General features: G+C 44.5%; 1 protein-coding gene across 3 annotated transcripts in view; it reads left to right on the plus strand.

The window, feature by feature from the left end:
* ADAMTS9 (ADAM metallopeptidase with thrombospondin type 1 motif 9) overlaps positions 1 to 19,300 on the plus strand; it is a 163,165-nt gene that overhangs the window by 127,602 nt on the left and 16,263 nt on the right. For all 3 annotated transcript variants that reach the window (XM_069561878.1, XM_069561879.1, XM_069561880.1), the window contains 7 exons: positions 9,355 to 9,528; positions 12,157 to 12,351; positions 13,711 to 13,843; positions 14,050 to 14,144; positions 14,260 to 14,354; positions 14,449 to 14,582; positions 16,382 to 16,473. In XM_069561878.1, coding sequence (XP_069417979.1) covers positions 9,355 to 9,528; positions 12,157 to 12,351; positions 13,711 to 13,843; positions 14,050 to 14,144; positions 14,260 to 14,354; positions 14,449 to 14,582; positions 16,382 to 16,473 — 918 coding nt within the window. The remainder of the gene's footprint in view (positions 1 to 9,354; positions 9,529 to 12,156; positions 12,352 to 13,710; positions 13,844 to 14,049; positions 14,145 to 14,259; positions 14,355 to 14,448; positions 14,583 to 16,381; positions 16,474 to 19,300) is intronic.

Raw genomic sequence — 19,300 nt, forward strand, 5'->3', positions numbered from 1 at the left:
AATGTTCAGAGATCGGAAGATTGAGACAGGAATTTCCCACCAGGAATAGTTTTTCAGGACAGGAGAGACAGTGCCTGGCACTCTGGTGAGTGCTTTATATTCATTTCAGTTCAGTTCAGTTCAGTCGCTCAGTCGTGTCCGACTCTTTGCGACCCACATGTTTATTTTTGTTATGGTGTAAGACTGAGGTCCAGTTTTATTCTTTTGCATGTGGTGCTTTGGATATTATGAACCTTTTAACCATATTAATTCCTCCAGCCTATGAGCACAGAATCTTTCCATGTATTTCTGCCTTCTTCAGTGTCTTTTATCAATGTCTTATAGTTTTCAATGTACAGATCTTTCACCTCCTTGGTTAAATTTATTCCTAGGTGTTTTATTCTGTTTTATTCCATTTTAAATGGGATTTGTTTTCCTATAACTGCATTCTTAATCCTTGTGGGGATTCAGCCTTCCAGCTCTGTTCTTCCCTCTCTCTCACCTTCCTGATTGATTATTCCATTGTTTTCAGTCATCTCTTTTCTTTAGGAGTCTCACCTTCTCTGTCTACTCAAAAAAAAAATTCTTTTTTCTCATTTTCCTTTTCAAAGGAAACTCTAGGGTTTATTTTTTTTCTTTTCTTTCTTTTTTTTTTACTTCTGCCAGACAGTGGTAGAGAGGAATGGCTAGAGCAGTTATATTTCAAATTAATTGTACTTGAGCCACACAAGTTGCTGGGAACCCCAGAGGCTGTAGAATTCTTCAGACTTGGTTATATCCTGGCCCTGCCACACTTCAGACGCTTGACTTAGAACAAGGATGCCTAATTTTCTGAGCTGTGAGTTTGCCATCTGTAAAATGGTAAAATGGTAACTATGCAAAGTCTCTCTGGGAAAACTATAAATAATCGAGTGGCTTGGGGATTGACAGGGTGCGATACGGAAGGGAGAGAAGATTTCTCTGTCTCTGCCTGTGTCACCACTCGACACTCTTTCTGATTCTTGCTTTAGACCTACCGCCGCCTGCTCTGTCCCTCTCTGTCTTCATGTCCTGCCAAACTCAACTCTGTGCAACTGCTCCAAGGAGCACAGAGTAAAGTGTTCAGAAATGAATCTAAGCTGACAGCTGACGCTTTAGCCAACTTTTGAAAACGCTGGCGTCAGTTGGGAAAATGCATGCTCCATTGACACTTCTTTCTGACTCCCGCAGACTAGAAATCTTGCCAGATATGCACTGAGGAGATCCTCTTCTCTGATCATCCAAAACGTGCCTAGAAATTTACATCTTTGCATGTGCCATGCAGATCGATCTTTCTAAATCCTTCCTCAAATATTGCTTTCAAGTGCCATGTAAGAACAGAAGACCTACGAAGAAAGCCTGGCCTGTGGCTAAATTTAGAAGTTGGTCAGACAGAAGCAATGAGAAAAGCAGACTCTGATAGTTACCCTCCTGCCAACATGCTTTCCCATCAGCCTAAACCCAAAGTAAAGAGTTGGAGACTAGTGGACCTGGTTGGTCAGGGGGGTTGGAGACCCTCACATGACACTAAGTTGGCCAAAATGAGACTCAGGGCTGCTAGATGGTAGAGGGAGAAGCTCCATCAAAATAGTTTCTCATTAGCAGGGCATGCTGGTGGTCCTTTCCAAACATCCCCTTGGCCACAAGGCTTCAAGCGAATGCTGTGAGCAATCGGGCAACCACCTTCATAAGCCATGTCAGGAAAAGAGTGGCCTCTCATCCTATTTACCTGGGGCAGGCCTGGTGTAATTGTTAATTGCCCCTCCTTCCATGGTCTAAAGTGTCCTTGTTAAACAGTCAACTGGGTGGTCACTTGATAGTCCACCCCCTTCATGCCCTCAGTCAACCTGCACCTTCATTCTGGTTCTCTCCTCCTCTGCACCCACTCACTCTGCTTCCATTTTACCTGATATGTGCAGACACATGTCTTAACTTCCCTCCCCTCATCAAGTGACACCTTGACCTAATGTCAGTGAGATGTCAGGGCACAGCCTTAGAGCCCAGTGAATCAGATGCTGGACACTTGCTACCCCATCCCATCCCATTACAGGAAGTTCTCTTCTTAGCTGTTCTTGACAGCTAACTCAGAGCTGTTGTTGGCTTTCTACATGTGCATTTTTTTCATTTTGCTTCCCCCTTGGACACTATTAAAAACCCACCTGTTTGTGGGCAAGATGTACTTCATGCCAGGCAAATAGCAAATGGCACCCTCCTCTTCATGAGAAATAATCCAAGCGTCCACCTGGAGAAGCATGAGTTCCACCTGCGCACAATAGCATGATCATCAGGAAGGCTGTATACAGTCACACAGGTTGTACTCTGTACAAACCCAAGGGTGCCATTCCCATAGGCTACAATGTGAGGGGCATCCTCTATGATTATCTGGCACAGTGGCCCTAATACAAATGATAATAAAAGTAATACATCTCATTGTTCGTTAAGCTATGGATCAAGCACTCTATTGAGTATTTTTATATGGAGGACCTCATTTAACCTTTTCCATAACTTTCTGGTGTTGTAATTAAATTTTTATCCTCACTTAAAGATGAGGAAGCTGGAGGCTTAGCTAAGATAATTCATCCAAGTTCATGTAGTTACTAAGTAATAAGGCTAGGATTTGAAGCCCAGAAGCCTGACCTCAGGAATACATGCTCTGAATCGTTATATTCTACCTCCTCCCGTGTTGACATGCACCCAAGGTGAATTCTTTTATTTTATTTTTGGCTTGGCCAGCCCCTTTCTGCATAGTTGGCATCAAAGTATTAGAATTCTCTAGAGGGTGACTCCCCCACCCTCTTCTTAAAATGAAATTCTTGGTCCAGTTGGTTGATAATCAGACCTTAAGGTATGTGGTTGAGGGGAAGTCTTGATGAAGATGGAGCATGTCAGTGGTCCCCTTTGTGTATTGAGAAGCCTGTTAACTATACTTGGGAAGGGGGGGTTAATGTTTATTCATGGTACCACAAGGGTAGAGCCTGGACTTTCAGATATAGCACACAATAACTGAAGAAGAGAAAAATGCTCTCTTCAGAAAACCACAATGTTGTAAACAAGACCACCTGGGACTCTGGGAAGTTGACATCAAATCTATGGGCTCCATTTAGTTCATCTGCAAAATGGGTATTATATGTCAGACTTTGCTGAATCAAGGTCTTAGATTAAATGAGGTTAAGTGAGGGATTCAGTGCAGTGCCTAGCATATTTTAGGCCTTCTGCAAATGTTACTTCTCTTTGGTATGGTGAACTCTTGATGGAGAGTTCAGATGATGACCAGCGCTTCAGCAAAGACTGTGTGTCACAGTGTTGGGCTTTTAAGATCACCTGCCAACTTTGGGCTAGTTATTTAGCTTTTCACTGCTCAGTTTTACTCACTTTTGAACTATTATGCTCTTGAGGCTGAGTTTTTAAAAACTGACTTTTTAATTCTTTTGAAAATTACCATCTTAAGAAACTTATAGTATTATAATCTATAAATTTATAGATTATAAAAAGCCCTATAAGTAAGCTCATGAATTTACTTATAGGGCTTTTGATCAAATATGAATTCTGAGTATGTGGGTTATACATCCCTTAGCTTTAAGGAGTAAATCTCCCAGGACTTAGGAGTGTTCTTTTTTTTTTTTACCTTTTCTTACCTTTACCCAGAATACTCTCCTTCCTCGCTAGTACCTCTGTATCACAATAAGGCTGCTTTCCTCCTTTCCTTACTTCAGTGACCCTTGCTCATCCTTCAAGTCTCAGACAAGTTGTCATATCTTTTCAGAAGCCCTTGCTGATCACACCTCCTCTTGAATGCCTGAGTCAGGTAGCCCTCCTGTCCACTCTCATTGCACCCTGAAAATACTCTGCTTCAACAGTTAGCGCTCTGCATCATTTTTGCCTGTCTTTGCTATCGATATTGTCAGCTGTCTGAAGTCATAAAGCTTGTTCACCAGAGTTTTCCCCAGCTTTTAGCACAGTGGCTGTGGCACTGAAGACACTTTATGAATGAGTGACTCCATGAATGAATGCAGTGAGAGAATAATAGTTAGGTAGAGGGAAGAAGGAAGGAAGGAAAGGAAGAAAGGAAAGAAGGAAGGGAAGGAAAGAGGAAGAAAGGGAGAGAGAGAGAGAAAGGAAGGAAGGAAGGAAGACGAAAAGACTTTATAAAACAATACCTGCTAACTGGCTTCAACTCTAAAATCACAGCGTTGTAAAATGGCTTTTAGAACAGTCAGACAAGCTCTGTTTTTCCTGTAAGGACAGCTGTTTTACTTTCCTGTCACATTGCCATGGACAAGCTGTGCTCAGATCTGCCTGGCCTTTGTAGAGCTGCCCACCCCATGGCTGTTTGACCCAGTGCAGGGACTTGGACCACGCATATTTGGATTCTAAAAACTTTTATTGATATCAGCTGTAAAATGATTCCCAAGTTCATCTTCTTAGCACAGAAAAATTAGTCATGAGCTGCAGGTCCTTGGCCAGTTGGTTACAAAGATTTTATGAAGTTTACAGTAGGGAGTGATCAGGTTTTGATGTGTGAACAAGGGCCAAATACTAACTCTTTATTATTCATTCCTTCATTCATGTATTCAACAAATCTTTATAGAGTACTTGCAAAGCACCAGGCATTAGGTATTACGGTTACAGTAGAAAATGTGGAATTGCTATGGTAGGGATTGATTGTCTAGTGAAAGAGGCAGAGAGAAGACAAGCAAACAGACATGTCCTATGAAATCGCCAATTATGAAAAGTGCTGTGATGAAAAAAAAAAAAACAGTACAGACAAGGTGCTGAGACAGAGAATGATAGGCTAGCCCTACCTTCTCTAGGGTGGTCAGGGGCAAAGTGCCAAGAGGCAGTGATTCTAGGTGGAAGAGAGAAGGAGGACAGAGCCCAGCCTGTCTGTGGACCTGTGATCAGTGATTTTTGATGTTCCTACTGGGACACACTGAAGGCTGAGGTAGTGGGCAGCTGTGTTTGTTTGTTTGTTTTTAATCAATAAAGAATTTTAAAATTATGTACATTTTTAGACATAATGCTATGACATAGTAGATTATAGTGCAAATAGAATTTTTCTGTGTGCCTTGGAAAACTAAGAAACCCATGTGACTCTCTGTATTGTGATATTCCCTTTATTGTGATGATCTAGAACCAAACCCACTATGTCTCTGAGGTGTGTTTGTATTGGTTGAATGAGTGAATGACTTTAAAGTTACAAAATATATCCACACAGTTAATTTCTGCCTTCTCCCCTGGCACATATAATATTTTAGGACAGAGATGGCCAAACTCCACTTTTAAAATGAACCTGTTGTAATTTGAAGGTTGCTTTTTCTTTTTTGGACATAAAGCAATGTTTGGATGAATTGATCTGTACTTTCTGTTCCTTTTAGCCAAAGACTCTGTTTAGCACAACCAGAACACGCTACTGTCAAATTCTTCATTTGTTCATTTGCTTGCTTTCCCACACACTGTTCGACAAAGATAGCCTGACTCTAGTAAGAACACAACACATTCTTTCATCCTTGGAGAAGATCAGCAACCATACAGGTTCAGCAGGTGAATATGAAGAATGATTTTTCTTTCCTCCATGGTTAGAGTACCTAAGCAAACAAAGTAAAACAACTCAATTCCAATCTTTTAGGAAAGACAATTTGTACTCTTTGCATTAAATGATCCTGTTTAGACATCACCCTGTGGTCAGCCAAACTAGCTAAAGAAAATAGTGCCCTAAAAGTTTATTTTAGATCTTCCTCACCCTCAAATTTAAAACATTACCCCCCGCCTTGAGTTTCAACACATTTATAGACACATGTAGCCCATGGGACAAGGGGCAAACTACCCTAGTTAACCCAGGGTTGTTAGGATAGTTGCTTACTGAATCACAGGTATGCTGAATTTCAGAGAGGCTAGTGCTGTGTCTTAGATACTTTGTATAGATTTTTGTAAAAGCTATAAAGAAATTGGAGAAAAATCTTCTGAAAATTAAACTAAGCTTAGTTGAGCTTTTCCATCTGTTTTCCAGAATATTCTAGGTCATATTCCAGGACAGAGGAAAGAGTCATAGATTTTACATGGGTGGAATGGGTGATATTACTGAAAGCTAATAAAATCCTATAGTATGGGCTGGATTGCTTTCTGATTACCCAGCCCCTATACTCTGGTTAGGATTTAAAACTCCAGGAGAACACCCATGCTAAGTGATTTTCAGAGCCACTGTTGACTCATTCCAAACCACTGGGCAAGTCACTTATTTACTTACTTTGGTTATTCTGAAAGTTATATTCAAAATAGGGTTTCCCAACGCCCTTTGCCACCATTGGCAAGTAGTTTTTATGGTAGTTAAGCATTACTTAAGACCAAGGGAGAAACATCTAACAAGCAGAAAAGTAACCCTTGCTTTTCTGCTCCAGACTGTTACTTACTGATGTAGCTTAAAGTCCTATGGATTAGTGAAAATAAACGAGGACACTGGAAGGTTTAGTCCAGGTTGACTGCTCAGTAATCATGTTCCTCTTTGCACTACCTAAGTCCTGATTTCTCAGGAATTACCTTTTCTGTGGGGAGTTAAGTATGTCTTCTGCACAGATCTACACATGACAGATTAGCCAGTTTTATTTTGTGACATCCAATGGCTCATTTAGCTTTTTTTAAAATGAAGCCACAGAAACATTATTACTTCACAATGGTTCTCAGTATCCTTCGGGAGAAGAGAAATCCCAAGAACTGCCGAGTCAGAGCTGGGCTAGGCGTCAGGCACAGCTAGTCTCCTGCTCTGGTAGGAAGGGATTTGCTCCTCTATGCCCATCTCACACTGTTTGCTATTCAGATTTATGCCCCAGAAAAATTATGACTGGTTCCATACCCTAGATGTTGAGTTTGAAGCAACAGAAATTTTAAATTAAATTTGCAAATATTTGGTAAGGAGCTATCAAGACACAGCCACATACATAGCCACTCTACTTTTTGAAAGAAGAAAGCAGTTCACAAAAGACATGGATATACCAGGTGACCCATCATTTCTAACTCCTAAGGATACACCCAAAGGAATTGAAATCAGGTGTTCAAATTTGCATACAAATGTTAATAGCAGCACTCTTCATAATAGCCAAAAGACTGAGACAACCCAAATGTCCATTAACATTTGAATAAACAAAATGTGGTATACCCATACAATGGACTATTCAGCCATAAACAGGAATGAAATACTGATCCATGCTCAACATGGCAAGACCTTGAAAGCATTCTGCTAAATGAAAGAAGCCAGACAACAACAGGCCACATATTGGATGATTCTATTTCTATGAAATACCCAGAATAGGCAAATCCATGAAGACAGAAAGTAGCTTGGTAGTTGCAGCAGTCTGAGAGAAAGAGGGAATGAGGAGTGATTGCTTAATGGGTGTAGGGTTCCCTTTTGGGGTGATGTGATTTCACAGCATGGCCAGTGATTACATGCCACTGAATTGTACACTTTCAAATGGTTAAAATGGTAACTGGATTATGTTTATTTTCCTAACCAAAAAAAAAAAAAAAAGAAAAGAAAGAAGGAAGGAAGGGAGAAAGGAAGGAAGAAATGAGGAAAGAAAGAAAAAGAAAAGAAAGGCAAGGGGTATATGAGGTAAGACATCTCTAGGTCAAGCTGAATTCCACACTCAAATGCTTTGGGATAAGGCAGGTCATAAAAGCAAAGGAGACTCGTCAGAGACAAAAGAGAAAGGGGATCTGTGATGCTCTCTAGTCTAAAAGGAGAAAGTTTAAAATATATTATGTGAACAACAATGACAGTTCACAGTAGTCGGATAAGGCCCCAAGACAACAGAGTTTATAATCCTTGGTTAAAGGAAACCTAAGCTGTCCTTGACACAGGTTGGTTACAGTACCTTTCCTATGTAATCTAGAGTCTTGAAATGTTGAGTGACACCGATGCTTTAGATAGGACAGGCTTTGGAAGACCTTTAACAGCACAGATAACTAAGGTAAAACTTCTACAGTGGGGTTTGCTCTTGGTCAAAGTAAAATGAGATAAGTAATTTATGGTCAGCACAGAGATCATTCTAGATTGAAACATACCACTTGCTCTATGTTCTCCACATGGTTTATGGGAATAAAAAACATCTATCCTGTTTACCTCACAAAGAGATGAATAGCCTGGGATCTTTAGGCAGCTAAATCCTAGTTTATTCTTTTGAAAAATGGAAATTATAGTAGTGGCTCAATCTTGATCCCTAGCTGTCTACTTCTCTAATGTCCATCTTTGCTACTAAAATACAGCTCATCTCTGTGCTCTTTGTTTCCATTACCATTACCATTCATCCAGACCTATCATAGGGCCAGACACTTAGGAAGTTGGTGGATACTGGCCAAATGATCCAGGGATGACACCAGTTCAGTCTGGAGAAGAAAAGGCTGTAGGTGCCACAGAAAAGCTACCTCAGGTGCCTGAGGGTGGTTATTTGTAGGAAACAAAACTTGTCCTTTATGCTCCCTTGGAATTAACCACTAGGACAAGAGGTTGGAGTCAGCAAAGAGATAGGCTTAGTTCTGTGTTATGAAATGGACCACCTGAACAGGGAATAACTTCCCTGACTCTAGGGGAATTTCAACATCAACATCTAGAGGCCGTATGTTTTAAAGAGATTTAGTGTTTGAGTGAGTGAAGTAAGGTTCTTTCCAAATCCAATTTTCATTCATTCACACTTTCATTGCTTCATCCTGACAGTCACTTATTGAATGCTGATCACTATGGCAGAAACAGTATTGTTGTTACCAAGTTCAAACTCATGCTGCTTGCCACATGACATATCCGTAAATCGAGGGATGAGGTATTGGGGCAAGGAATTGCAATTTTCTGACGTGGACTAGTGTCCCAAAGAACCATCTTAACCAGAGCTAGACTTATTGGTTGTTGCAGACTTCTTGATACCAGAATTCTTTGTTCTCAGAGCTGTCCAAGTAGGTCTGGTCACAACATTCCCATAAACCTCCAATAGGACCATTGTTATTTTCTTTTAGGCAGCTTTTTATCCTTATATGAATGAATACTTTAAAGGTCAGAGCCTTGACAATGGGCTGTAACATACATTACAGGCAACATTCTTTTATAAAAGGTGCAGAGGCAGCATGGCTAAGTACAGGCAACAGAGCACAAGAGTTAGAGCCAAAGGATTTAGATCCAATATGGAGTCATATGTGTTCTTCTCAGTTACCTTGTTAAGTTACGAGGGTAAAATAATGAGTTCTCTGATAATACACTCAACGATCTCCCAATCTTAAAGAGTATATAGAAAGGAAAATAAATTATCACAATAATAAGACATGAGAAATCGTTTGTTGTTCTTCCACATCACCACCTGTTTTGTCTGTCTATAACAGTGCACCAAGACTTGTGGTGAAGGCTCCAGGTACCGGAAGGTGGTATGTGTGGACGAGGACAGAGGTGGTGAGGTTCACGGCGTGCACTGTGGCATGAGCACAAGGCCTGTGGACCGCGAGAGCTGTAGTCTGCAGCCCTGCGAGTATGTCTGGATCACAGGAGAATGGTCAGAGGTATGGTCTTGGGGGTTCTGGAACCGCCTTCAGGCAGCAATGGCCTAGGGGTGGCAGACTGATGAGGGCGAGAATGGGGGAGATGCACACCCACCTGCTGGTTCTTTCCTGGAGCACTGGAAGCCCTCAGACAAGTCCCTCAGCCTTCCTGGGCTGGAGTCCTACATAGGCAAATCGGGGGAGGTCCATGAGAACGTGTCCAAGCTCCCCTCAAGTCTAAAATTGTGTGATTCACCCCGATGTCCTGTTATTATCATTAGAAAGGAATTCTTAGAGCATGGCTATAGGTGCCCGAAGAAGGGTAAGTATAAGAAAATATCTTAAGGGACTTTCCTGGCAGTCCAGTGGTTAAGACTGTGTAAAATGCAACAGGTATGAGTTTGATCCCTCGTCGGGGAACTAAGATCCGCCATACTGCAGGGCACAGCCAAAAAAACGAAAATATCTTAGCATGAGGGAGGCAATAAGAAATGGTGGGGACTGTGACAAACTAGCACATGGTGTGTGAAAGGAACAGGTTCTCTTCCCCTCCAGTGAAGGCCATGCAGAAATGTGGGTCCTGTGTTAGCAGAGGTGATCTTTCAGAGTCAATTGTAGGATGTTCCCCACTTTATTCCTCTCTCCGACGCCCAGCCCCCAGAGATGAGAGCCTCTTACGCATCAGAACTCTGGTGTGCAAAGGATAAAGGAAGCCAGAGGCGCTCAACATTTTCAGGATGCTCTTAACAGCTACTGAAGGGTGTGTGTTCTTTTCAGAGCCATGGAGGCCTCTGGATAGAACTTGACCATTTTTGGAGCTCCCTTCCATTGCTATAAAAGACTACCTCCCAGCGCATCCCCCACATAAATGGGAATTTCTATTGCTCCTGTCTGGCAGGGGAAAAGGGTCTTAGCACCTGCCATCTCAGACGTTCAGCCTTTAAAGTAGTGCAGACTGAGGTCAAGGCGTGCATTTTAGATACTCTAAAATACCCGCAGCTTGGACAGACACCGTTGGTGAGCCATCTACCCACGCACGACAGACCTCAGATGAGCCCTGCACTCTGCTGGCCTGGTATCAGCTGCATCTTTGGGCGTTTGAACAGCTGCAGCCAAAGAAGGAAGAAGTGGACGCAGAGCGTTTCCGAGTCTCGAGCCAGCTGGAAGGGAAGGCCCGAGGACGTTCTGGGTGCCTGTGGCTGGGCTGGCTCCCTCCTCTCTCTGAGACCCCATCACGGGGAGCCTTCCCGCTGGAAATGCTATAGGAGCGGCCAGCCACGTGGCTTAATGTGATAACTCAGGAGACAGCAGGAAAAAGAGACACTGGTTTTAATAGGAAGTGAGAACTGATGGAAGCTATGGTTGTTGTCGTTGTTTAGTGGCTAACTCGTGTCTGACTCTTTGCAACCCCATGGACTGTAGCCTGCAAGGCTCCTCTGGCCACCGGATTTTCCAGGCAGGGAATACTGGAATGAGTTGCCATTTTCTACTCCATAGAATTTTCCCTGACCAGGGATCAAACCTGCATCTCCTGCATTGGCAGGCAGATTCTTTACGACTGAGCCAGGAAGATATGATCCCTCCCCCCGAGAAAAGCAAAACACACCACATGCTGCATAAGATTTCCAGGGTTCATCTGGCCCCTTCTTTGACCTTGAGAATCCTGAAACTCTTAATTTTGTGTAACATTTTTACAGCAAGTGGCCAATTATTTGATGACTTTTCCCAAAAGTATCATCAAAACTAAATTTGTTGGTTAATTTCTGTTCTCTTTTTAAAACAGTATATTACATAAAGTATGTAGCTGAGGAAGTTGAACACAATCTAGAAATCTTACCAATAACCAATTAGATGTCCCGTCATGGAAGGGAGCTGGGACATCTGTGAAAAACTTCTTTTTTTTCCTTTTGTGGATTGTCTGGGTATTTTTAAGTGCCATATAATTATGGCAAAAGGCCTAAATGACTGCATGATTTAGAGAGAAAGAGTGAAAGAGAAGCAGAAAGGTAACATTTAAGTCAAGATCCTGGATTGGCCAAAAAAGTTTGTTTGGTCTTTCTGCTACTACAAACCTGAACGAACTTTTTGGCCAACCCAATACATAGCCAGGGAGACAGGAAACAAGAGGGACTGAGCAGAGGGCAGATGGGCCAGTAGACCATCAAGTAGGGAAGGATATTGTCCCACAGTCCTCTTTGGGCAAAGAGCCTGGATTTTACACAGAGGGCGTCTCCAGCTCTCTCTCTATCTCACTGGGTCACTCCTCAGATGCAGTCCTGGTAGGTTCAGAAAAGTGTGATTTGTTCACCCTTGTAGAGCTGTGGATGCTGTAAGTGGACCCAAAGACAGCCAGAGCGCCTCCCGCATCTGCTTCTCCCCTTGAAAATCCAGAGGAGGGGCTTGAGGTGCCCCCAACGGGGGACTGTTTGGGGGCGAATATGCAGTAGCAGTATGGAGCCTGGAAGGCTCCTGTAGGGCTTGCGTGTCCCCTGAGTGCTGTGGGCTGCTGCTTGTAGTGCATAAGAAGCTAATAAAGAGAGCTCTCTGCCCCATTGTCGCGGGGTCAGTGTTCGACGTGGAGGTCAGGGCCCTATTGTGGCTGCCCCCAGGCCCTGCTCCAACCTCTGCTCTCTACCCGCCTCTTCCCAGTGCTCAGTGACCTGTGGAAAGGGCTACAAACAAAGGCTGGTCTCCTGTAGCGAGATTTACACCGGGAAGGAGAATTACGAGTACAGCTACCAAACCACCATCAACTGCCCAGGCATGCAGCCGCCCAGCGTCCAACCCTGCTTCCTGCGAGAGTGCCCTGTGTCGGCCACCTGGAGAGTGGGCAACTGGGGGAGTGTAAGTAGCCAACTGGGCGGTCACGGTGGCAAGCTGCTTGATCTCAGGTCCTGACTCAGACATACCTTGCCTGAGCTGTCCTAAGTGACTGCCTCCCAGGAGAGCCCTGGGAGAGAAACAGGAGTTAGCATCATGAAATGGGCTGATAGGGAAAGAAGGCTTCTCCGATTGTTGGGTCTGGTGCTTAGAGCAGGGGCCAGGGGGTGGGGGTGGCTAGCCCTGAAGCCAGACAGCCTCCAGCTGATTCTTGGTTCTGCCGCTTCCCAGTCGAACAGCCTTGGTGGTGGTTGTTCAGTCACTCAGTTGTGTCTGACTCTTTGCAACCCCGTGGACTGCAGCCTGCCAGGCTTCCCTGACCTTCGCCATCTCTCAGAGCTTGCTCAAATTCAGTCCATTGAGTTAGTGGTGCAATCCAGCTATGTTGTCGTCTGTCATCCCCTTCTCTTCCCACCTTTGATCTTTCCCAACATCAGGGTCTTTTTCAATGAGTTGGTTCTTTGCATCAGGTGGCCAAAGTATTGGAGCTTCAGCTTCAGCATCAGTCCTTCCAGTGAATATTCAGGACTGATTTCTTTAGGATTGACTTGTTTGATCTTTGAACAAGGTGCCAAATGTTCGTGTCTGTTTCCTCCCCTGCAGAATGGGTTATGAAGATGAAATGAATATTCATGCATAAAAACCACTTGGGTTATAATGCACCTTTTTAAATTCCACATTTGACCACAATTTAAAATTAAAAAGCACCCAGAAGTCTTGTCTTTTCCCTAATAAGGGTTATAGAAGTGTTCACTGTTGTAGCTTCTGTTGCTAAGAAGCCTGTTTGTCCTTCTGGATTAGGAATTCTTGGTTGCGTTAGGATTACAACAAGTAAGAATATTTGAAATTGAAACTGCCGTAGAAAATTGCCCTAGCCTCCTGGCTGCTGACTATGAGACTTTCACTGATGCGGAGTGATGATCAGGCAGAAGTTTGGGACCAGCTGAAAGTGGTTAAGGTTTCAATCATGGATCCACCATGACCTTAACCAAGTTTCCTCACATTTGAGCCCCAATTTTCCCTCTGTAAAAACAGAATAACACTAGTATTATCTCATAGGGTGATTGCAAGGCTTAGATGAGAAAATTATTAATTTCTCATATGCTTGAATACCTATGTAGGTACATAAGTACGTATGTACAAGCATGCATGTATAAAACTCAGCACAAAGACTGGCTCATACGAAGTGCTGTCCAAGTATCGGGTATTTGTTTTCAGCAGCACGGGGGTTCTGAACAAGCCTCTAAGCTCTGAGCTCCATGCCTCGGGAAGCCCAGTCCCCCAGGTTCCGCAGACCCATCACTGACCCTGCTCTGTTTACAGTGCTCCGTGTCGTGTGGCGTGGGAGTGATGCATAGGTCTGTGCAGTGTCTCACCAACGACGACCAGCCCAGCCACTTATGCCCTGCTGACCTGAAGCCGGAAGAAAGAAAAACCTGCCACAATATCTATAACTGTAAGTCAGCCAACCAAAGCCACCTTTCCGGAGCTTGAGGAGCAGGTCTCGTTGTTGATGCGCTTGCCTGCCCTTTTCTGGAATAGAGAGTTTATTTTTGAGACATTGGCCCCCACGCTGACCAGTGTGCACGTGAATAATGTAACCGGTCCCATTGGCAGCCACTGCAGACTCACAGCTCATGCTCATGGATTTGTGTATTCTAGGCGAGTTGCCCCAGAACTGCAAGGAAGTGAAAAGGCTGAAAGGTGCCAGTGAAGATGGGGAATACTTCCTGGTCGTCACAGGAAAGCTCCTAAAGGTACTCGTCCGAGCTCAGTCATTATTCCTACGCTGCTTTCAGAGCCAGCAGCCCTGGCTGTCGTGGGCCCGTTTCCGAGCCTGCCCTGGCAGGTTTTGTCTGGTCTGTCTTTCAGGTCTTCTGTGCAGGGATGCACTCTGACCACCCCAAGGAGTACATGACCCTGGTCCACGGTGACTCTGAGAATTTCTCTGAGGTTTACGGGCACAGGTAGGAGAGCTGCAAGCTCAGAAGAGCCCGGACCACCTGGAGACCCCTAGAAACGCCTCCCCGTCCTCACCAGAACATTCTCTCTGCCATATAGGTTGCACAACCCAACCGAATGCCCCTACAATGGGAGCCGACGTGATGACTGTCAGTGTCGGAAGGACTACACGGCAGCTGGGTTCTCCAGCTTCCAGAAGGTCAGAATAGATCTGACCTCCATGCAGATCATCAGTAAGTCCCATAGAACATTCCGGGGCGTGTGTCCGTGGGTCTTTCCATTCAGGCCATGACACATCCTGCTCAGGGTTTGGGCTGAGGCCCAGAGGGTACGAAATGAACTTACGATCCAGGGATGACAACCCTGGTCTAAGCTGCCTGAAGGTGGGGTTTGCTCCACCTTTGATCACTGTGGTCCCCCCAGTGCCTGGAAAGGGCTGAGCAGTGGGCAGTGCTCCATCAGATTTGTGACAAATGAACAGAGGAGACAGAGGCACATTAAAGGGGTGCCATCATAGTGGGGACGTCAGGGCAGCATCTCCCAAAACATGACATCATGGTTGAGACCTTAAGGCCAAGTGGGAGTGAGCCAAGTATTGAGTTAGGCAGAGCGAGCATGGGAGCAGAAATTATGAAGAAAGAAGTTTTAGGGAGCAGATGCAGACTCTGAAGCTATGAAATTCATGTAGCAACATTCACCCCACCCTGGGCTACCACCAGCAGTGTATACACACGGGCACATGCGCACACACATGCACACGCACGCATACACACACACACACACACACGAGCATAAAACTAATTTGCTCTGATGGCTGATTTACGGAAGAAAAATGGAGGACAGAATTACCTGTTTTTAAAACCAGCCTGCCTGTGGGCTGATTTCATACTCTGGCCGACACTACATTTTTGTTGGGGACATTAATCATAGGAGTGGTAAAAGACAGCTCAAATATCCCAACCCATTCCCTCAAATGGACGGAAAACAGAAATAATGAATAATTAAGTTTTCTTCATTAACATTGTTCCTGTAAGCTTGCCTTGCTTTCCTTTGGAGGTAGATTACACTTGATTTGTACCAAGATATTTTTAATTGCCTTCAGCCAGACTGATGAGGGCTAAGGGCAGAGTCTGCAGTTTCCCACTTAAATCCTGCCCCAGCTGAGACCCAGAGCTTCCTGGTGCTGAAGCTGGAAAAGGCAGGATGGGGGACTCAGATTTCCCTCCCACAAAACTGCAGAAAAGATTGAGGCCTTCTCTTGGTATTCCCAAAAGACAAAGCAGAAAGGTTTAAAAAGCTGCCTCCGGTCTCCAGTCCCCACCAGATTTTGCAGGATTCTCAGTCTGTCTTCTCCCAAGCCGCCTTCCCCGTTCTCCCAGCTGTTCTCAGGACCTACACGAGGGTTAAAAACACGAGCATTGTTTTTATTGGCTTTTTAAAAAACTACAAGTTAGCCCCAAACTTGAGAAACTGCCATTAATATTTTCAAGATGTGGGTTCTAATTGCTCCACATTTTGGCAACTAGACTGCCTGGGCCACAGGAGGACAGCTGAGCCTCAGGGAGGAACTGCTAAGTAGCTGGAAATGCTCGGCTGGCTGATTTCCCCAGTCCTGCAGCCTCTGAGGCGGCTGCCGCCGTCTACAGGAGGTTCACAATCATCCAATTACACTGCATTTAAGCGAGGTGATTCACACATTTATTTATATAGGAATTGAGTCCAGAGTCATCTGAAACCCCTTTTGTTGGCTTCCATACTGTGAGGAGACAGACAGTGCTGGTAAAACCCAGGGAAGGAGGCTCTCGGAACCACAGATATAGTGCCTGGGGGAGCAGGGAGCAGAGCAAGTGTACATCTGGATCCATTTGCTCACTAATCATATTTTGTATTTTTTTTTTAATTTCCCATACCCTCTTGTGACTTCCCTAACTCTTCTTCTTCCCTTCTGTCTCCTTGTTAATATCTTGTCCAAACTCTTTCTCCTACTCTTCACCTTTCCCCTCCCTTCAACCCTTTCTCCAAAACCCCACAGCCACTGACTTACAGTTTGCCAGGACCAATGAAGGACATCCCGTCCCCTTTGCCACTGCTGGGGACTGCTACAGTGCCGCCAAGTGCCCACAGGTACGTGCCAGGGACACCAACCCACTGGCCCCAGGGATCCACACCCTACCCTGGCCACCCCACCCCCACCCTGGGCTGCATCTGTTTCTGCAGATGTAATCAGAATGGCAGCCCTAGCTCTGCAAGGCAGTTTGGCCACCTGTATCCAGGCCTCACAGATGCTCCCAGCCTCTCAGCTCCTAGGGGTGCTTCCTAAGGAAATGGTCACGACCACGAGCCAGACTTCTGCAATTCAGCAAAATGCGTCAGTGATCATGGTAAAAACTTAGAAACAAATCAGATATCAGATGGCAAGCTTTGGTTAAACAAACAATGATGTTGGTAAATGTTTAATGATTGGCTCTCCAAGGGATGGAGGCAGGGGGAAGCAGTGGTTTGTAGCATTTGCCCATTTCTGGGGTGTCAGTTTTCTCCCTGACTGGTTTCAGGTCGTCAGTATCCTATCACAAATAGGAGAGTTAGGGAGAGATGCACACGGTTGTCTCTCAAAAGGCAGTACAAGCAGATGCCAACACTCTGCTGTCAGACATTAAAAATTCTGAATATTGCATGACACAGAAAAACTGTCAGTCCAGTTTCCGCTGTATAAGTGTGCATTGTCTGGACCAAGAAGTGCAAAGCTGTCTCCTGAATTCTGTCTCCAGCAGAGCTGCTGAGTGGCAGTCTTACCCATTCGACAGTTGCCCAGGTTTTTGCCTCCTTAGAGGTGTGGTTTGTTCATTTGACTTGCCTTTTGAAACAGGCTGTTATAATCATCCTTGACTCTCTTTGCCAAGTAGGCATCAGTTTTTGCCAGAGGCTTCTGCAAGGAGAGGGCAGGACACACGTAATGAATGAGGTGATTCTGGACAAAAGAACCTGGCCCCGGTTTTTTCGCTGGCTTACATGAGGTCTTTATAAAGCTGTTCTCTAACTCCATGTTGGAAATCTTCGTGTTGCTGTGAGCCTTCATAGGTTCTAGGAATTGGGACTGGGAGATGCTCAGAGTGCCAGCCACTGCCTCCGCAGGATGCATTTACACACAACCAGAGACCATCCAAAGACAAACACATCTGAATTTTCTTTTAACGATGTGTTTTCTCAGCCCCAAGCTTTAGAAAGTATTGCTAAACATTTTAGAGAAGTGAAAAGGAAGCTCTCAGGGGAGAAAGAAAATAAACAAAGGACAGAATGTTAAAAGGGGCCTTTTCTCCATTACCCAGGAATTGAAAACTTTTGAAGTGCGGTTTCTTTAGAGCACTTGATGACTTCAAACACCCCATTCGTATGGGTTGCATTTAACAGCTTATAGATTGGCCGTCCCTGCCCTTTTCAAATGCCTCAGGATTTTCTTGTTTCGATATGTGCATCTTTAGGGAAACTTAAGTAAATGAGAGGTAATTTGCATTCGATTATTTTAATAACTCAGAGACAAAGGAACTGATTGATTTGCTAAATCCCGACACTAATGTAGTTGCTAAGTGAGAAAAGCAAAGCCAGTGAGAGGCTAACTTGTATTTTTTCCAGTCCGTTCTTCAAATCATATCAGATACTTTTAGAATTCAATTCCTTAGAAGTTTATTGAGCACCAACTATGCTGATGAAAGGTGGGAGTTTTTCAAATCACTTTTCCAGGGAAATGCCTGTAGAAAGCAGAACTATGCAAACTACTCGAGCCCTGCTTGTCCTCTGATCTGTGACTGCAGAGATATCAAAGCAGAGCGATGCTGTTTTTGACAGTCTGCTTCTTTTTCCTCCTCATCTACTGCTGTTGCTTTAAGGATCTATGTGTCATTAAGGGTGGGTCCCCCAAGAGCCCTCGACTCAAGATGCAGCCAGAGTGTATGTTGTTATCCTGATCACAGTGCATGTGGCGTTATTATTACTGATGCTGGTGTTATGAGTGTCTGCTGAGTGTTCACTACACTTGAGATACTGTGCTCAGCATTTCTAAATCAGTGTAGCATTTAATCATCCACAGCATCCTGTGAGAATGCTCCCTTTTTCCAGAGGAGGCAGCTGAGAGGTGTGGAGAGGTCAGGTAACTTATCCAAACCCATGCTAGTGCTTGGTAGAGGCCAGATTTGATGCCAGTACATCTGAGTCCGAATCCATGACAGCAGACATGTCTGGCTGATCCTGTTTTCAGACAAGACTTGTACAGCATGCACCCTTGTCCAGCAGAGAACAAAACCTCCCTTTGTCAAAGCTACATCTTTTGCTGACCTTTCTGGAATATCTAGTGTATGCATGCCTTAATCACCTTTACTCTTAAATCAGCAACAGGAGATAGTAGCTAAAACTCTCATGCCCTTTAGACCCTGAAGATAAGGCCTGTGGGGACAGAGATATCGTGAACTGGAGCTGGAAAGGACAGTAGGTCTACACTCCACTGATGACAGGCAACTTTCAGAGTGCTAATTATCAACTAGGATGCTGGCTAAAAATGCAAATCCCTGACCCTGAAGGGCCAGGGAGAGAATAAGAACAAAAACCAGTTTATCACCTGCTCTGAAAGGGCAGATCTAGCCAGCATGTAATCCGCTCAGCTACGTGCTCAGACACTGAACCCGGGGATCAGCCTGACACATCCTGGGGCTAGAAGTCTGCTCCTTCTAAGGACTTTGACGTCAAAGCATATCACGTCTGTCTTCTGAGATGTAGGCTTTTCAGGCAGTCTTCATGGGAAACAGGATAAGGAAGGAAAGAAGAGGGTGTCCTTGCCAATAGTGAGGTCTGGGCGTTGTGATCAGTGTGGATGCCCTCTGCAGGGGAGGGAGGTTAGGAAAGTAAGAATTGGCCAGGTGGGCTAATGCAGCATCCAGAAGCCAATGTCTAAGGAGGCTAG

This window comes from Ovis canadensis, chromosome 19 (genome assembly GCF_042477335.2).
Source record: "Ovis canadensis isolate MfBH-ARS-UI-01 breed Bighorn chromosome 19, ARS-UI_OviCan_v2, whole genome shotgun sequence".
Classification (NCBI taxonomy): Eukaryota; Metazoa; Chordata; class Mammalia; order Artiodactyla; family Bovidae; genus Ovis; species Ovis canadensis.